Source organism: Euleptes europaea, chromosome 1 (genome assembly GCF_029931775.1).
Source record: "Euleptes europaea isolate rEulEur1 chromosome 1, rEulEur1.hap1, whole genome shotgun sequence".
In the NCBI taxonomy this organism is placed as follows: domain Eukaryota; kingdom Metazoa; phylum Chordata; class Lepidosauria; order Squamata; family Sphaerodactylidae; genus Euleptes; species Euleptes europaea.
Window position 1 is genome coordinate 6,284,363 of NC_079312.1, and position 18,926 is coordinate 6,303,288.

General features: G+C 46.7%; 1 protein-coding gene across 1 annotated transcript; it reads left to right on the plus strand.

The window, feature by feature from the left end:
* Positions 1-1,601: 1,601 nt before the first annotated feature.
* On the plus strand, positions 1,602-17,407 carry LOC130475245 (zinc finger protein 571-like; the record flags this gene model as incomplete). Its single annotated transcript, XM_056847028.1, has 3 exons — positions 1,602-1,664; positions 13,709-13,835; positions 16,053-17,407. Coding segments are annotated over exons 1-3 (1,545 nt in total), but the record flags the coding sequence as incomplete, so codon positions are not given.
* Between the last annotated feature and the right edge of the window lie 1,519 nt (positions 17,408-18,926).

The following is an 18,926-nucleotide window of genomic DNA, read 5'->3' on the forward strand; positions in this document are numbered from 1 at the left end:
CGGTCACAGCCTCACGGCTGGGCATAAATCTTGCATAACAAAGATTGCAGAGTAACAAAGTTCCAAGCAAATAAAGTATCAAGGCGTCAGGATAAAGAATAGAAGGAAGAAGAGATGGCCACCATAATTCCGAACTGTAATTATGGATCTCTTGGCTGAGGTCAGATGATCCCTCTGGGCCAATCAGGGCACTAGCTCGGGAAAGCCCTCTAATTAGATCTAACCAGTTCTACCAGAGAAGGTTGAAGGAGCTGGGTATGTTTAGCCTGAAGAGGAGAAGACTGAGAGGTGATAATGATAACCATCTTCAAGTACTTGAAGGGCTGTCATATAGAGGAGGGTGCCGAGTTGTTTTCTGTTGCCCCAGAAGGTCGGACCAGAACCAACGGGTTAAAATTAAATCAAAAGAGTTTCCATCTAGACATTAGGAAGAATTTTCTAACAGTTAGTGCGGTTCCTCAGTAGAACAGGCTTCCTGGGGAGGTGGTAAGTGCTCCTTCCCTGGAGGTTTTTAAGCAGAGGCTAGATGGCCATCTGTCAGCAATGCTGATTCTATGACCTTAGGAAGTTCATGAGAGGGCAGCTTTGCCATCTTCTGGGCATGTAGTAGCGTTGCTGGGTGTGTGTGGGGGAGGTAGTTGTGAAATTCCTGCATTGTTCAGGGGGTTGGACTAGATGACCCTGGTGGTCCCTTCCAACTATGATTCAGTGATCTCTGGAAGGCAGAAGGTCAGAAAAAATAGGCACCTGAGGAGTCATTACTACTTCAGGCACTGTGTGCTCTTGCTGTTCTCTTGGGTCTGATCTTCATCTGGGTTTAATGTTTTAAATCTCATTTAGAGTCCACTTTTCTCCCGAGTGGGGGCCCAAAGTGGCCTGCCATGTTCTCCCCTTCTCCACTTTCTCCTCACAAGACCCTTGTAAGGTATGTCAGCCTGAGAAGGTGTGACTGGCCCAAGGACAACCAGGTAGCTTTTGAGGCAGGGTGGAGATTCGAACCTACATCTCCCAGACTAATCTGACATTCTAACCACTGCACTACTTGCTCCCTTCTGCTAATTATTCACTCATTTCAGTGTTTGTCTATCGTAGCAAAATAAAACAGAGGAGTTCAGAAGACTGACACCCTTGATTCTAGTATGAGCTTTCGTGAATCAGAGCTCACATCTTCAGATGGAGATATCACGTGTATATGGGTTGTGTGCATATAAAATCTCAATGCAAAAATCAGTCTTGGCTTCTTAGGAGGTCACAGATGCGGCACTTGTCTTTACAAAAGAATCTGGCAGCAGAGGAAGGTTAACTGCTAGTCCTGGTGGAGGCGCTTTGCAGTGGAATGAAGGATGAGGAGAGAGCACGACTCAGCTGTTCCTTAATCAAGAAAAGACCTTGATGCCACCGAGATTGGGAGTAGTGTGGAGATGTGGGGAGAAGCCATGCAGAAGAGCGTGGGAGACAATGACGTCCTCTCTCAAGATGCGCATCGACAGCAATTCAGGCACTTCAGCTACAAGGAGGCCGAGGGCCCCCGAGAGATCTGCAGCCGACTCCACGATCTTTGCCACCAGTGGCTGAAGCCAGAAAGGCACAGCAAGAAGGAGATGCTGGACCTGGTGATCCTTGAGCAGTTCCTGGCCGTCCTGTCCCCAGAGATGCAGAGCTGGGTCAGGGAATGCAGGCCGGAGAGCAGTTCCCAGGCGGTGGCCCTGGCAGAAGGCTTCCTCCTGAGCCAGGCAGAGGACAAGAAATGGGACCAGCAGGTGAGACGTTTTCATCTAGGTAGTGTGGGGGCACACAGGATAAGATCAAAGATCTCCTCAAAATCTACATGGATTGCTGCTACTTTTTGGAAACCACCGTTTGTCTGTTTTCCTCTTCCTTTTCTCACCAGCCTCCCCTTTCATGTATCGCCACTTCTGTTTCAGGTGCAGAAGAGGATGGTGCAGGACTCTTACCACAGAGCAGCTTTTCCAGGTAAGATCAAAATGGGTGTAGTTCCCACTGGATGGTGTCCTTGAGCATAGGTGGGCTGCTCTGATTCTCCCCCCCCCTCGGTCCTGGGTGGGAAAGATCCTCCACTCCAGCTTGTCTGTTTAGAAATTCCGTTTGGGAAAGTAGAAACCTATAATCTGTTAAAAATCTCAGCAGGATAATTGGACAAATACAGTAGTAGAGTTGAAGACAGAACGGCCTCTGAGAGCAGGATATAATAACAGATAAAGGATGGTTAATGTCAAAAATTTGGGAGATGGTTCATGGAGTGAATAACAAGAGTCACAAAGTCAAGCTTTCAAGAGCTCTTATGCTGTAGTACTTCCAATGCTTTTAAGTCAAGAGCTTTTTGCTACCCAATTATCAACAGGGCAAGGTGTGTCCAGAGTTGATAAACAAGAGAAGGAAGGTGGCAGTGGGTGATTTTAAAACTATGTTGTATCCAACTGGGTGTTAAATGTTAAATAGGTGAAATATGAAATATGACGTCACTGGGCACTTCATTCTTAGTGAATATTATATTCTGTTATTATTATCAATGACAGTACAATGCAGCTATACAAGTCCTTACTGGGACACCATGGAGAGCACGTATATGACCTTTGCTCTGTCAGCTGAATGGACTCCAGATTAAATACCGGATCAACTTCATGGTGCTGGTGCTGACTTTTAAAGCCCTACCCAGCCATCTAAATCTAATAATAAACTGTAAATAAATGAAATTATTAATAATACTAACACTATTTTCATTTCTACATTGCCTTTCTAACTGGAACTCAAGGCAGAGTACATCTATGTAAGCTCTTGACCCAAAGAACCAGAAATCACCACAGAGACATTTAGAATCCAAGCAGATGGCTTTTACTGGTCAAATAGGCAATACAGTGCATTGAGAATAAGATGACAGCTATGAGTGTCTTGCTAGCTAATTGGCAATATAAGGCTTGAAAACGGCGGGAGATTACAAAGCATAAACAAAGCATAAACAGAGCACACTTTCCCAGGAGTAGCGTTCCCAGGCTTTGTGGAGCCGTATGTGGAGCCGTCCTTGAAGTCTGGACGGTTCAGCAAAGGAACAGAGGCAACATTGAAACTGAGATAACAGCCTGACATCCTGCTCCCCTTAAGGCCCCCTCCCATTCTGCAAGGGGGCTGGTCTGTCTGGGTAGGCAATGTGAAAGGCGTTGACAAGTTTGGGGGCGGAGACATCTCGTGCGCGAACCCATTCGTCATAGGCAGGGGGGAAGTGTTTCCAGCGGACCAAATATTGTAAGACCCCATGGTGAATGCGGGAGTCTAGGATTTTGGAGACCTCGAAATGTTCTTCCCCCCCCCACCATTAGGGGCTGTTCGGGAGGCGGTTCTGGATGCCATTGCGGAGATGCAATATGGGGTTTCAGGAGGCTGATGTGGAAAACGGGATGCACACGCCTTAAGGTTTTGGGGAGAGATAGTTCCACCGTGACAGGATTTATGATGCGAATGATGGGGAATGGGCCAATGTATTTAGCGTTGAGCTTATGGCACGGACGGGTGGAACGCAGATTCTTGGTGGAAAGGTATACCAGGTTACCCACTTGCAGGTCTCCCCCGGGGGAACGATGCTTGTCGGCCTGCGCCTTGTATTTGCGCTTGGCCCGGTCAAGATTGCTAATCAGCCAGGGCCATGTGGTACGGAGGGTGTGTGCCCAAGAGGCAATGTCGGCATCCCCCTCCCCCTCCAAACCGTCTATTGGGGTGATAGGACCGAAGTCCTGTCCATACACCGCATAAAATGGGCTGAAACCTGTGGATTGATGTACAGCATTATTGTAGGCATATTCTGCAAAAGGCAACAGTTCTACCCAGTCATCCTGGTGGTAGTTGACATAACAGCGCAAATAACATTCAAGTACAGCATTGACACGTTCGGTTTGACCATCTGTTTGGGGATGGTATGCACTAGACAACCCCTGCTCCACCCCCACTAATTTGAGAAAAGCTTTCCAAAACTTAGCAACGAAACTACTTCCGCGGTCGCAGATTATCTTGCGCGGAAACGAATGTAGTCTAAAGACATGTGACACGAAGAGGCGGGCCAACTTCTGAGCAGAGGGGATCCCTGCACATGGAACCAAATGTATTTGCTTAGAAAATAAGTCAGTGATAACCCATAACACAGTTTTTCCCCCGCTGAGAGGGAGATCTGTCATAAAATCCATAGCAATCACTTCCCAGGGTCTGCTGGGTATTTCAAGTGGTTGCAGTAGTCCTGGGGGCTTGCTTTGAGATCGTTTGACTGTGGCACAAACAGGACAGCTGTGAATAAAAGAGTCAATGTCAGAACGCATTCCCCCCCACCAAAATTGTCTGCGTAACAGGTGAAGGGTCTTCAGGAACCCAAAGTGTCCAGCTGTTTTTACTCCATGAGCCAAGTGTAAAACGTCTTTTCGGAGCGCTTTGGGCACATACAATTTCGAGTCTTTGTACCAAGAGCCTCCTTGTTCGATTACACCAGGAGGCAGGGTTTGACCAGAGCGTTCCATAAGGCATTGTTCCCGAAGGGAATTTAAGAAGGATTCGGAGATGGGGACCCCCCCCCCTTGGTCATAGTGGCATTAGGAGCAGTTATGGGGGTTGCCGAGGGGGAAGCGCTTACGTGCGGTGGTGTGCAGACTGCAGGTGGCAGGGCGGCCGGTGGGGTTGGAGGAGCGGGAGCGCCGGCCATCGTGAGTTTCCGTTGCGGGGGCGGCTGGGCAGCCGGTAGGGCTGGAGGAGCTTGCGCGCCGGTTATTGTGTGCTTTCGCTGGGGCAGCGTCTGGGATTGAGTTTGTACAGCTAGTACAGGCAGGGCTTCTCTTTGTGCTGGTGTAAATAAAGAGTGTGTTGGCCGATCGAGTTTCGCCGGGTATTGAGGTAACCGGGAGAGAGCATCTGCGAGAACGTTTTGTTTCCCAGGGACATGCTTCAGGACGAAACGAAACTGAGCAAAGAATTCTGCCCAACGCTGCTGTTTTGCGGACAATTTATGGGACCCCGTGAGGGCAGCTAGATTTTTGTGATCGGTCCAAACTTCAAAGGGGACTTTAGACCCCTCCAGGAATTGTCGCCATAGAGTAAGTGCATGGTGAACGGCCGATGCCTCTTTCTCCCAAATGGGCCAGTTCAATTGGGAGTGCGCAAACTTCTTCGAGAAGTAAGCGCAAGGGTGAAGGAGACCATCCGGTCCTCTTTGGAGAAGAGCCCCTCCCATAGCCACGTCGGAGGCATCGACTTGCACAATGAACATTTGATTCGGGTCTGGGTGCCGTAGCACGGGTTCCGAAGTGAAGAGGCGTTTGAGGGCTACAAAAGCATCTTGGCATTGATCAGTCCACAGTATCTTAGCGGAGGGTAAAGTAGCCGAGCTTTCTTTACCCTTGGTTTTCAGCAGGTCGGTAATGGGTAGCGCCACTTGGGCGAAGTTAGGGATGAACCCACGATAGAAATTAGCAAAACCTAGAAACTGTTGCACTTGTTTGCAGTTGGTGGGAGGAGTCCAATCGAGAACGGATTGGACCTTGGGTAGGGTCCATGCTAAGGCCATGGTGGGAGATTATGTATCCTAAGAACGTTATTCTGCTCTGATGAAATTCGCATTTAGCCAACTTTGCAAAGAGTTGGTGATTGCGCAGGCGCTGCAGAACTTCTCGGACCAGAGCTACATGCTCATCCATGGTTTTCGAATAAATAAGAATGTCATCCAAATAAACCACCACCCCGCGATACAGCAAATCGTGGAGGATTTCGTTGATGAGTTGCATGAAGACCCCCGGGGCCCCTTTTAACCCGAAAGGCATCACGAGGAATTCAAACATTCCAAAAAAGCTAGAGAAGGCAGTGAGGGGCTCATCTCCCTCGCGGATACGGACCCGGTAGTAGGCTTCTACTAAGTCCAACTTGGAGAATATACGACCCTCCTGCAACTGCCCCAAAATATCTGATATTAGTGGTATAGGATAGGCGTTGGCTTGAGTAACTGCATTGAGTTTTCTGAAGTCAATGCATGGGTGAAGGTCGCCCTCCTTTTTTCGGACGAAAAATGCGGGGGCTGAGTTTGGGGCATTCGATGGGCGAATGAACCCTCTGGCAAGGTTTTTGTCCAAAAAGTCCCGTAGTACAGTGCGCTCGGAAGCGCTCATAGGGTAAATCTTACTCTTGGTTAGTGTGCAGTCCTTGACCACTTCAATTGCACAGTCAGTGGCCCGGTGGGGGGGTAAGGCATCACATTCTTTAATGTTGAAGACATCCGCAAAGTCCTGGTATACATCAGGTAGGATCGGCGGTGCTGGGACATCGGAGGTTAATTCTGGAACGGGTGGATATAGCAGCCCAACTCGCTGCCGATGCTGGTCGCATTTGGGGTTGGCAAAGGAGATAGTGTTCGTCTCCCAGTCTATACTGGGACTATGTCCTTTAATCCAGTTAATTCCCAAGACCACTTCAAATCGGATAGGGGCTATGGTGAAGTCTATTTGCTCCCAGTGGGAGCCAATTCCCATCGCCACCCCTATGGTGCGATGATCAACTGGGCCCCCCTGGAAATGGCTCCCGTCCATTTGGGCAAATTGGACGGGGGCTGGTAAAGCCTCGGACTCGACTTTGAGTGCAGCAAAAGTGGCTTCGTTTATGAGAGTGCGACTGCAACCGGAGTCAATGAGTGCCTTAACGGGTAGTTGGGGACCACCTTCATGGTGTTGTAAAACTGCGTCCACATAAACGGTGGTTTCTACTTCCTTTATTTTAGTGGGAGCATTCGGTTCAGCAGGAGAATCTGCAGAGGTCTGTGGAGACGCTCCACTCACCACAGACCGGAGCCGTTTTTTGACAAATCAAGGGGGGATTCCAGGTTTAAAGCCGGAGAATTCCATGGGTTCTCTTCATCAGAAGAGGGAAAGTTGTCCCCCAATGGGGCACTTGTAATCCGAGACCCGGCGGGGTCATTCGTTGTAGGCAGGATGGCTGAGTCTCCAGCGTGAAGTGCAGAGGGTGTGGGTCTTCCCGGCGCTGCGCTGCGGGTGGCCGCGGTGCCTCTGCGTTGTGGTCGTCCTCTGGCTCGGGTTGTCGTGCTGGGACAAAAGGATTCAGGGCGGTATGGGCAGACTGCTGCAAAGTGGCCCATTTCCCCACAAGTGAGGCAGGCACCTCTTTGAAATCGGGTTTCACGATCCTGGGGTGGACGTGTAGGTTTCGGTGGATTGGGAGGTGGTGCCTTAGGCTGGGGCTTTTGGACGCTTTTCTCCTTGTGCTTTTGGCGGACAAGGGAAATAAAGCGTCGGCGGCTTTCCACTTCTTCGGCTAATAGAATCCAATCCTCAAGAGTTTCGGGATCACCCCGCATGTACGACCAGTTCAGAACGTCAGGGTGTAAGGCTTCCCTGAAATGGTGAATTAGGGTGGCTTCGGGCCAACCCACAATTTTACTTGCCAGTCTTTGAAATTCATCGGCAAATTCTCGAACTGGAGTAGAGCCTTGTCTTAGTTGTAACAGTTCCGCTTTGGCTCGTTCCCCCAGAAAGGGGTCCTCAAACCTCCTCCGTAGAGCAGTCATGAAATTATTGTCGAAGGCTTTCACGGTCAGAGTTCATTGGTTCTTGTAGGTTATCCGGGCTGTGTAACCGTGGTCTTGGAATTTTCTTTCCTGACGTTTCGCCAGCAACTGTGGCAGGCATCTTCAGAGTAGTAACACTGAAGGACAGTGTCTCTCAGTGTCAAGGGTGTAGAAAGAGTAATATATAGTCAGAAAGGGGGTGGGTTTGAGCTGAGTATTGTCCTGCAAAAGTATTGTCCTGTAAGTATCAAGATAATGTGCTAATGAGGGTATGGTATGTTAATATGGAACCATTGTATCCTGAAGTGATCTGTTAATGTGTGTAATCCAAAACTAATCTGTATGGCTATTGTTGAATGTTGTCTTTGTCTGGAGGTTTTTCAGGGCAGGAAGCCAAGCCTTATTCATTCTTAAACTCTCCTTTTTTCTGTTAAAGTTGTGCTGATGTTTGTGAATTTCAATGGCTTCTCTGTGCAATCTGACAAAATAGTTGGTAGAATTGTCCAGTCTTTCAGTGTCTTGGAATAAGACCCTGTGTCCTGTTTGTGTCAGTCCATGTTCAGCCACTGCTGATTTTCTACGAAAAGCAAAGCCCCCTGCTAGCAATATAACACGCAAGGAGAGAAACGCCATCAAGACCCTCAATGCAGATCCAGAAATCATTATTCTGCCAGCTGACAAAGGCAATGCCACAGTGATCATGAAAACAGAAGAATACAAAAAGAAGATTGAGGAACTTCTGGACCCTGCCACATACAAAAAACTAAAACGAGATCCAACTTGCAAAATTACCAGGAAAACTAGCATTCTGATCAAGAATTCCACTCTTCATCCCGACACACACAGAAAACTATGCAAGACTGAAGCACAACCACCACGATTATATGGACTACCTAAAATTCATAAGGATCCCGTTCCACTCCGACCCATCGTGAGTGCCATTGGTTCCCCAACATATGAATTAGCTAAATATTTGACCACCCTCCTACAGGACCACATTGGAAAAACCACTTCTTACATCAAAGATTCAACTCACTTCATCAACAAAATCAGTCCGTTAAGACTATATTAATAAGGATATATTAATCAGTTTTGATGTTGTATCCCTCTTTACCAAGGTTCCAGTTAAAGACACAATCTCATTGATTAACCAGATTTTTCCAGAAGATATAACAGCCTTATTTCACCATTGTTTGACAACAAGTTATTTCCTATGGGATCAAGAATTTTATGAACAGATTGATGGAGTAGCTATGGGAAGTCCACTCAGTCCAGTAATAGCAAACTTTTACATGGAATATTTTGAAAAGACAGCATTAGAATCAGCACCTTACAAACCTACAGTCTGGTTCAGGTTCGTAGATGATACATTTACCATTTGGAGCCATGGTGAAGAAAAATTAATGGACTTTCTAAACCATCTTAATAATATCCATCCAAACATTCAGTTTACCATGGAAAAGGAAATTGAGGGTAAACTCCCATTTCTTGATACCCTTGTCATCCGTAAATCAAACCTTCAGTTAGGTCACAAGGTCTACCGGAAACCAACTCACACAGATCGCTACTTACACAAAAACTCCAACCACCACCCCCGACAGAAAAGAGGAATAATCAAAACATTAATGGACCGTGCAAGACGGATCTGTGAACCACAGTTTCTCAAGGAAGAAACTAACCATCTAAATCACGCACTGCTAGCAAACGGCTACTCCAAGAATGAAATCAGAAGGGCCATTAAACCAAACAAAAATCAGAAAACTCAAGAAAAACAGTCTCCCATAGGAAAGGTATTCTTGCCATTTATTAAAGGAGTCACTGATAGGATGGAGAAACTTTTGAAAAAACATAACCTACAAACAGTGTTTAAACCCACCAAGAAAATACAACAAATGCTACGATCAGCAAAAGACAAAAGAGACCCCCTCACCTCTGCAGGAGTATATCGTATACCTTGCAGCTGTGGACAAGTTTACATCGGGACCACAAAACGCAGCATACAAACAAGGATAAAAGAACATGAAAGATACTGCAGACTTGGCCAACCTGAGAAATCAGCAGTGGCTGAACATGGACTGACACAAACAGGACACAGGGTCTTATTCCAAGACACTGAAAGACTGGACAATTCTACCAACTATTTTGTCAGATTGCACAGAGAAGCCATTGAAATTCACAAACATCAGCACAACTTTAACAGAAAAAAGGAGAGTTTAAGAATGAATAAGGCTTGGCTTCCTGCCCTGAAAAACCTCCAGACAAAGACAACATTCAACAATAGCCATACAGATTAGTTTTGGATTACACACATTAACAGATCACTTCAGGATACAATGGTTCCATATTAACATACCATACCCTCATTAGCACATTATCTTGATACTTACAGGACAATACTTTTGCAGGACAATACTCAGCTCAAACCCACCCCCTTTCTGACTATATATTACTCTTTCTACACCCTTGACACTGAGAGACACTGTCCTTCAGTGTTACTACTCTGAAGATGCCTGCCACAGTTGCTGGCGAAACGTCAGGAAAGAAAATTCCAAGACCACGGTTACACAGCCCGGATAACCTACAAGAACCAGTCATGAAATTGTTGAGGGAACGGATAGAGCGGGATCGGGTGTCGAATTGGAGGACCATCCAGTCGGCTGCTTTACCTGTCAAAAGGGAAGCCACATAGCGCACCCGGCTGTCCTCTGTAGGGAAAAACTGTCCTTGTTCTCGCATATAGCTGTCCACTTGATGCAAGAAACAGGGTAGGGTTTCGAGAGATCCATCGTACGTAGTTTTCAATTTGAGTTGCTTCCAAGGACCGGGCATAGGCTGACCCGGTTGCACGGGTGGCCCGGTTGCAGGTAAAACGGGACCTCCGGGAGGCGGAGGTGGGGCAGGTACATTAGCGGGTGGTTGGACTGGCACCCCCTGACCCGGTATTGGAATGGGCTGTGCCTGGGCTATCAGGGCTTGCTGTAATTGCCTGTTGTCCTGAAGCATACGTTCCATTAACTCTTGGAGCTGATCGACACGGTCGGATAGCTCTCGATTTTGGGCTCATAAGAGGTGAACATCTTCTCCTGGGCCACCAGTACGATGAGGTTTACTTGTCCGAAAACTCGTGGCCCATTGAGAACTGTCTCCATATAGGTCCTCTTCCTCAGACTCTCCGGAGTCTTGGCGTCGGTCTGCAAGGCGGCGTGCGCGTTGGGTCGTGCGCGATGGGGCAAATACCGGGGAAAAAGAAAGACCCAACGGATGGCCGCTCCTTACAGTGTCCTTGGGGCGACTGCCTGTCCGCGCCCGATCCGCAGCCAACTGTAACTCCTTATCCCTTGCGGCCTGAGCCTCGGCTGCCGCCTTAGCCGTTTCAGCAGCTTCTTTATCCGCGAGAACCTTCTCGCTTTCAAGTCTCAGGGCTGCAGCTGCGGTAACATGCGGTAAAAGTTCCGTTTCCAGGAGTGTGAGTATGGGGTCGGGTTCCCCGCCCAGCAATGGTTGTATTCGAACTGCAATCGCGGGTGCATCGGCCCCAAACGTCGAGGCCAAACGTTGGGCCAAGGTGGCTACCGGGGTATCCTTTGTACAATCCGCAAAGATGACAGCCGTGTGGACAGCGACCCGCTTGGCTTCAGCTTGACAGCTGGCTGCATCGGGTATCAGGGAAAAACCTTCCGGCGCGGCTCCTGCCATGGCACCTTTTTCCAGGGCAACAGGACGCGTTAGAGCCGTGGATGGGAGAGTCTCCCGGGCAATAAGTTTGTCCAATAATCCGGTTAGTACTTGTAAGTCCTCAGTTGCCAGCCGGGCATCATCCAGTAACTGATCAAAATCTTGGAGGTCTAAACGAGTATTAGTATCCTCCGACGTTAACATCCAGAGAACTCTCCCTAGAGATTGCCACTGTGTCTGTACCAGTCCCCTCAAGCGGCAAACCTCTAGGTTAGTCCTAAAGAGTTCAGCGACTATGTCCTGTAACAGTGTAGGATCCTCAAATGAGGACTCCAGGGTTCCAAGAGGTAGCAGTCACGGTTCACTCGGAGAGCGACCTCCTAGCTCCCATCCGAGTGGCAGGCGAACCCTCCAGGGCTCCAACCTGGCTAGGGGAACGTTGAAGAAGGGTTGTAAAGACAGATAGCTGTCATAATGTAAGCTCTTGACCCAAAGAACCAGAAATCACCACAGAGACATTTAGAATCCAAGCAGATGGCTTTTACTGGTCAAATAGGCAATACAGTGCATTGAGAATAAGATGACAGCTATGAGTGTCTTGCTAGCTAGTTGGCAATATAAGGCTTGAAAACGGCGGGAGATTACAAAGCATAAACAAAGCATAAACAGAGCACACTTTCCCAAGAGTAGCGTTCCCAGGCTTTGGTATGTGGAGCCGTCCTTGAAGTCTGGACGGTTCAGCAAAGGAACAGAGGCAACATTGAAACTGAGATAACAGCCTGACAATCTACACTAAAAAGATCCACAATCAGTAAACAGGTTAGATGAGAATGTCAGGCAACTAGAGGATTACAAGAGAGGACAATAGTATTAGATTCGATAAGAAAATTTGATTTTAACCACACAGAACCTTTGGAAGATGGAATAAAGTATTTGGGCTAGGATTGTCGATTGGGGGTGAAATGTCAAAGAAGGCACGAAAATAGAATAAAGGTGATGTGTCAGTGGCGTCTCCCACTTCGTCGTCTCAGTATCAGGGATCTGTGCTGGGCCCTGTGTTGTTCAACATCTTTATAAATGATTTGGATGAAGGAATAGAGGGGATGCTTATTAAATTTGCAGATGATACTAAATTGGGAGGGGTAGCAAATACGGTAGAAGACAGAGCCAAGATGCAGGATGATCTTCACAGGCTGGAGAAATGGGCTAGAACTAATAAAATGCACTTCAACAAAGACAAATGTAAAGTTCTGTTTGAGCAGTAGTGTGTGTGAAAAGGATCTTGGGGTCTTAGTAGACCAAACACTGAACATGAGTCAGCAGTGTGATGCTGTAACTAAAAAGGCAAATGCAGTCTTGGGCTGCATCAACAGAAGTATAGTGTCCAGATCACGCGAAGTGATGGTATCGCTTTACTCCGCTCTGGTTAGACCTCAACTAGAGTACTGTGTTCAGTTTTGGGCACCACAATTTAAGAAAGATGTAGACAAGCTGGAACGTGTCCAGAGGAGGGCAACAAAGATGGTGAGGGGTCTGGAGACCAAGTCCTATGAGTAAAGGTTGAAGGAGCTGGGTATGTTTAGCCTGAAGAGGAGAAGACTGAGAGGGGATATGATAACCATGTTCAAGTACTTGAAGGGCAGAGGAGGGTGCCGAGTTGTTTTCTGTTGCCCAAGAAGGTCGGACCAGAACCAACGGGTTGAAATTAAATCAAAAGCGTTTCCATCTAGACATTAGGAAGAATTTTCTAACAGTTAGTGTGGTTCCTCAGTGGAACAGGCTTCCTCGGGAGGTGGTAGCTCATAGTCTTACCACATGGAAGGAGATTGTGTGATCTAGTGGTTGTTTTGGTGTCCTTCTTTACCTCTGCCAGTTACTTGCACTGCAGAGTTCTTCCTTCTTATATCTGTGAATTCTGAGCCATCAGACAAACACAAAAATACTTTTGTATGTGGTAACAGGACCAAGAGTAGCTTTGGCAAAAGCACAGAGGCAAAAAGGGTATGCAAAATGAGAATGCAGGGACAGTTGAGATCATGAGCCAAGAGAGGGAGATTCGAATCCCCCCACCAAGGAAGCATATCACAAAGTACTGGGAAAGTAAAGAAAACCTTCCATTGACCTTCTTATCCTTCCAGGTGATGCCATAAAACCAATGATATCTTCTTTGCCATCTCTTTGTGATGGAGAAAAGGTGGCTTCTGTGCAGCCAGATCAGGTAAGTGTGGAGCTCAGGATCGTGCCCTTGGGTGTCTCCCTGCCCTTCCCCAGGCCAGGGAGAATTTCTCTCTGTCTCTTTCCCTCGGCTGCTAGCGGTGCTGTTCACTGGATAGAAAATCAAAAAGATCTGATGACATTTTAAACCCTAAAATCAAACATCTAATTATAGTCCTTTTGGACACAGTCCCTATGAAAGGGAAGGGTTGTTACATTAACTGTGATGGCAGAGGAGTTTCTTCTTTCTCTTTTCAGGGCCTGGTGACCTTTCCGGAGGTATCTGTTCATTTCACGGAGGAGGAGTGGGCCCTGCTGGATCCGGACCAAAGGCGGCTTCACAAGGAAGTCATGGGGGACAATTATCAGAATGTGGCCTCCCTGGGTAAGGCTCTCATTCTCCTTGATTCAGACATGCTGAAGCTGAAACTATTCCTTCTGAGAAGGACCCCAGCTCTGACCTGAATGGCCCAGGCTAGCCCGATCTCAACAGCTAATGTTGGTCATTCCAGGTGGGTACTTGGATGGGAGACCACCAAGGAAGTCCGGGGTCACTATGCAGAGGAAGGCCATGGCAAACCACCTCTGTCCATCTCTTACCTTGAAAATTTTACAGGGTTGCCGTACGTTGTCTGTGACTTGACAGCACTTTCTACCACCACCACCACCAATCAGGACCCTGGGAGGGCTCTTCCAATGGAGACTCTGAATAGGGGGATGTAGAAGATCCAAAGGCCAGGCAAGGGGATGGGGGTTCTGCATATACTTGCTGGACTCCATTAGTATTAGTGCGGAAGCGAAAAATATTGGTTTGTAAAGGAAAGGCTCTCCCCTCGTCCCTGACTGCCCACTGAGTACTGAGCAATGTCATTGTTCTTCAGGAGGGGAAATCCATTGAAAGGAGGGGAGGAGGGGGATTGGCCTCCGTAACAGTTTGTGGGCTGTCAACAAGGCCTCCTCTTGGGCCTTTCAGAGCAGCCATGGAAAGAAGCATTTTAAATAATAACAACAACAATAATAATATTTGTATTTATATAAAGCCCTCTATATGCATTTTCGAAAGTTCGAAAAGACCTTTGGTTGCCCTGAGGACATTACACCCCTCACCTGGGACTTGAGGAGCATAAGTGTGGGGCAGAAGGGAAGGTATGAATTGGGGCCCTTCTGCTGTGTTCATTCCTGTTACACCAGTATAAGCTTAGGCATGGTTCCAGATCCAGTAAAAAGAGCTGGCAGAGCACTGAAGTAACAAAACAATAACAAAAAAAGAACAGGATTTCAGCAGGTGAAGTTTGGCTCTATTTCCTGATGAGCTTCACTTGCTGAATTCCTGCCTCTCAGGCTTCTCTGGAATTAAGTTGGGCAGGTTCACTTTTCCCGTTCTAGGCTGGAGAGAAACGGTGGCTCTGTCTGCTTTAAAATCTGAATATTTCTTAGAGTTAGAATGTCTGGAAGTCACTGGTTTGTTTCTTTCCCCCAAAGAAGGACTTCTGCTTTTCCAACCTGATTCCATGTCCCAAGTGGAAGAAGCAGGAGATCCACTTGTCCAAGATGCAGAAGAAACAGAGAGATCAGCAGGTATCTGCCTACTTGTGTGGTGGAAGTGGGTGGGACTTCTCTTGGGCTAAATTTCACCAGTTGGGGAATGGGGGGATTTCTCAAAAGGCAACAGCCCGAGAATGGCCAGGAAAGCTTTCTAAAGAATGAAAGCCAAGTTAAACAGGAACAAAATGCGGACTAGTTTGTAGCTAAGATTGGCAGGAAATGTTAATTGGGTGCTCAGCTGTAATCACATTAATTTATTCCTATGCTGCCTGCTCACAGACCTGCTCAAGTTGGTGCAAAACTCAAAATGATAGTATAAATTCTTAAATATTGTCTAACTAAAGAATCAGTTTAAAAATCCAAGGTCACAAGAGCATAAAAAAGCTACCAACTTGCCTCCAAATTGCTAAAACAGCTAAAAAAATAAACCCCAAAGTTAAAGCCTGGTTGAAAAAGAAATGTTTTCACCTGGCTAGGTCAGCTCTAGTTGAGTTTTAAGGGGGGGGCATTCCCCAGACAAGGGGCAACCACTGGAAATGCCCAGTCTCTAGTCACCACCTGCAGGCAGGGCCACAGAACACAGGGATTAGGAAGCCAAACATTTCGGTGGGGGGTGGAGAGTACAGAGAGCGTTATAAGTTTAGAGCTTAAATAGGGTCTCCATAGTTCAGGTATAAAGCTCTGCTCCAAAATTGCTGTCCAGTCAACGCAGTCAGTTCTGTGTTTGAATATAGCAAGAGATTTGCTAGAGGTCTTTCTTCTCCAGCCTCCCATTTCACATGGTGGTAAACTAGAATCCCTGGAAGTTTCACAAATAGAGGAGCAGCTCCAAAGCATCCCTCTTCAGAAAGAGACTGCCTCTAAAAACGGAGGTTCCACTGGACTACCTTGTCTCTGCTGGAATTACCCTCCAAGGAAGCGTCAACAGCCGATTAATACAGGGCAGAATGTCTCTCTCCTTTAAGTGATTCTGGTTCTTTCATTAAGAAGAGCAGTTAAGGGCCTTCTTTACTTGCTTTTGCTTGAAGGTCTTACCAGGCGTTTCTCTTTATTGCAGTGGCTGATAGTCCCCAGAAAAAGCCTGAGGGTGAATCACAACACCTTCTATTTGACGGAAAACAACAGAAGAGAAACGCTGGAACAAAAAGGAAGAGGGGGAATGAATGCTCTGCTTCTCAGGCAGCTGTATCCGACGTGTTTGATACACCCTGGAGAGTCCACACAGGGGAGAAACCTTATAAATGCTTGGAGTGTGGAAAGGGCTTTTCTTGGAGATCACACCTCACTAGACATCAGTGTATCCACACGGGGGAGAAACCTTATAAATGCTTGCAGTGTGAAAAGGGCTTTGCTGAGAGTTCAGAGCTTACTAGACACCAGTGTATCCACACCAGGGAGAAACCTTATAAATGCTTGGAGTGTGGAAAGAGCTTTGCATGGAGATCACACCTTACTAGACATCAGTATATCCACACTGGGGAGAAACCTTATAAATGCTTGCAGTGTGAAAAGAGCTTTACGCAGAGTTCAGAGCTTACTATCCATCAGCATTTCCACACTGGGGAGAAACCTTATGAATGCTTGCAGTGTGGAAAGAGCTTCGCTCGGAGTTCACAGCTTACTATCCATCAGCGTATCCACACGGGGGAGAAACCTTATAAATGCTTGCAGTGTGAAAAGAGCTTCACACAGAGTTCAGAGCTTACTAACCATCAGCGCATCCACACTGGGGAGAAACCTTATGTATGCTTGCAGTGTGGAAAGAGCTTTGCTCGGAGTTCACAGCTTACTATCCATCAGCGTATCCACACGGGGGAGAAACCTTATAAATGCTTGCAGTGTGAAAAGAGCTTCACGCAGAGTTCAGAGCTTACTAACCATCAGCGCATCCACACTGGGGAGAAACGTTATAAATGCTTGCAGTGTGGAAAGAGCTTTGCTCGGAGTTCACAGCTTATTATCCATCAGCGTATCCACACGGGGGAGAAACCTTATAAATGCTTGCAGTGTGAAAAGAGCTTTATGCAGCATTCAGAGCTTACTAACCATCAGCGCATCCACACTGGGGAGAAACCTTATGAATGCTTGCAGTGTGGAAAGAGCTTTGCTAGGAGTTCAAACTTTACTAGACATCAGCGTATCCACACGAGGGAGAAACCTTATAAATGCTTGCAGTGTGGAAAGGACTTTGCTCAGTTTTCACAGCTTACTAGACATCGGCGTATCCACACTGGAGAGAAACCTTATGAATGCTTGCAGTGTGGAAAGAGCTTTGCTGGGAGATCAAACTTTACTAGACATTGGCGTATCCACACTGGGGAGAAACGTTATAAATGCTTGCAGTGTGGAAAGGACTTTGCTCAGAGTTCACAGCTTACTACACATCAGCGTATCCACACTGGGGAGAAACCTTATAAATGCTTGCAGTGAAAAAAGGGCTTTGCTCAGAGTTAACTTGCATCGATGAATTCACACTTCAGAAACTACATCAGCACTTGGATTGTGGAAAGAGTTTCTTTGGAGTGACAGGCTAATTGTTCCTGAAAAAATGCAAACCAGAGAAGGAGCCACATCATTGCTTGGAATGTGGAAGGAACCATATGAATTTTGCCAGTTTTACAAGCTCTTCAGCCTCCAGCCCAGTCTTGCCAGGCATCACTATCTAGACTTTTGGTGCTAAATTCAGCTTTTGCTTGGTAGGCTGGAAGTAAGAATAATTGTTAGTGTCCTTTTCTTTATAAGAAACTTTTAAAAATGGATACTGCTGGAGGAGAGAGAGGAACCTGTGAAAATATACACAGTAGGCCAAGGAGCTTTTTGTCCCTGAACTGGTAATTGTATTCAAAGCCCTTCCTCCATTGCCAGTCAGAGGATAGATTCTACAGTGACACCCTCTCTGTTGTCATCTTTGCATTGATTGAAAGTTACACGTATTGAGGAGCTCTGCATGCAAGTTCCCCCCTCTCTCTGTCTCGGTCACAATTGTGCCACTGTGCACCCTGGAATTTCGTTGTAAACATGAAATTCTCAGAGGTGATATGATAGCCATCTTGAAGTATTTGAAGGGCTGTCGTATAGAAGATAGAGCGGGGCTGTTTTCTGTTGCCTGAGATGGTCAGAACAGCAGCAGTGGGTGGAAAGTAAATCCAAAGAGGTTTTGGCTCAGCATTAGAAAGAACTTCCTGACATAGCGGTTCCTCAGTAGAACAGGTTTCCTTGGGAAGTGCAAAGCTCTCCTTTGGAGGTTTGAAAACAGAGGCTAAATGGCCATCTGAGAGCAATACTGATTCTGTGAACTTAGGTGGCTCATGAGAAGGAGGGCAAAAAGGGAGGAGTCATTGCCCGGCTCTTGTGGCCCTTGCTTACATGCCCAGGGTAGTGCTGATCACCACTTTATAGAGTCAGGAAGGAATTTTCCTCCAGGCCAGATTGGCCATGAATACTTTGTTTTTTGCCTTCCTCTGGGCATGGAGCAGGGGTGATTGGAGAAGTGGGGGATGGGAAGTCTGTTATGGTCCTATAGAAATTCAAGGTTGAAACTCATTAAATATAGTTGCAAACTGCGGCAATTAGAATGTTAAAGTTGTTCACCTGCTGGGGGTATGGCAAGTGTCTCACTGAGAACTGAAAGTACAGCAGATACTGTGAGCTTTAAGCAGATCTAGGCGCTCAGCCAAGGTGACCTTCGCTAAATATAAACATAGATTAAAACATTATTTTTTCGTCTCTTTGAAGCCTGGAGTAGGGATAATTTGAATTCATAGGGATTCAGTATTCTATGTATATCAGCATCCTTTACGTGACTTTCTCACCATATTATAATTAGCTTGACACTGAAAATCTGATTATCTATCTGTGTATCAGTCAACCTTGCTAAAAACCTTGCTGATAAATTTGAAGGCTGAATTTTGTTTTGAGATATTTTTAAATC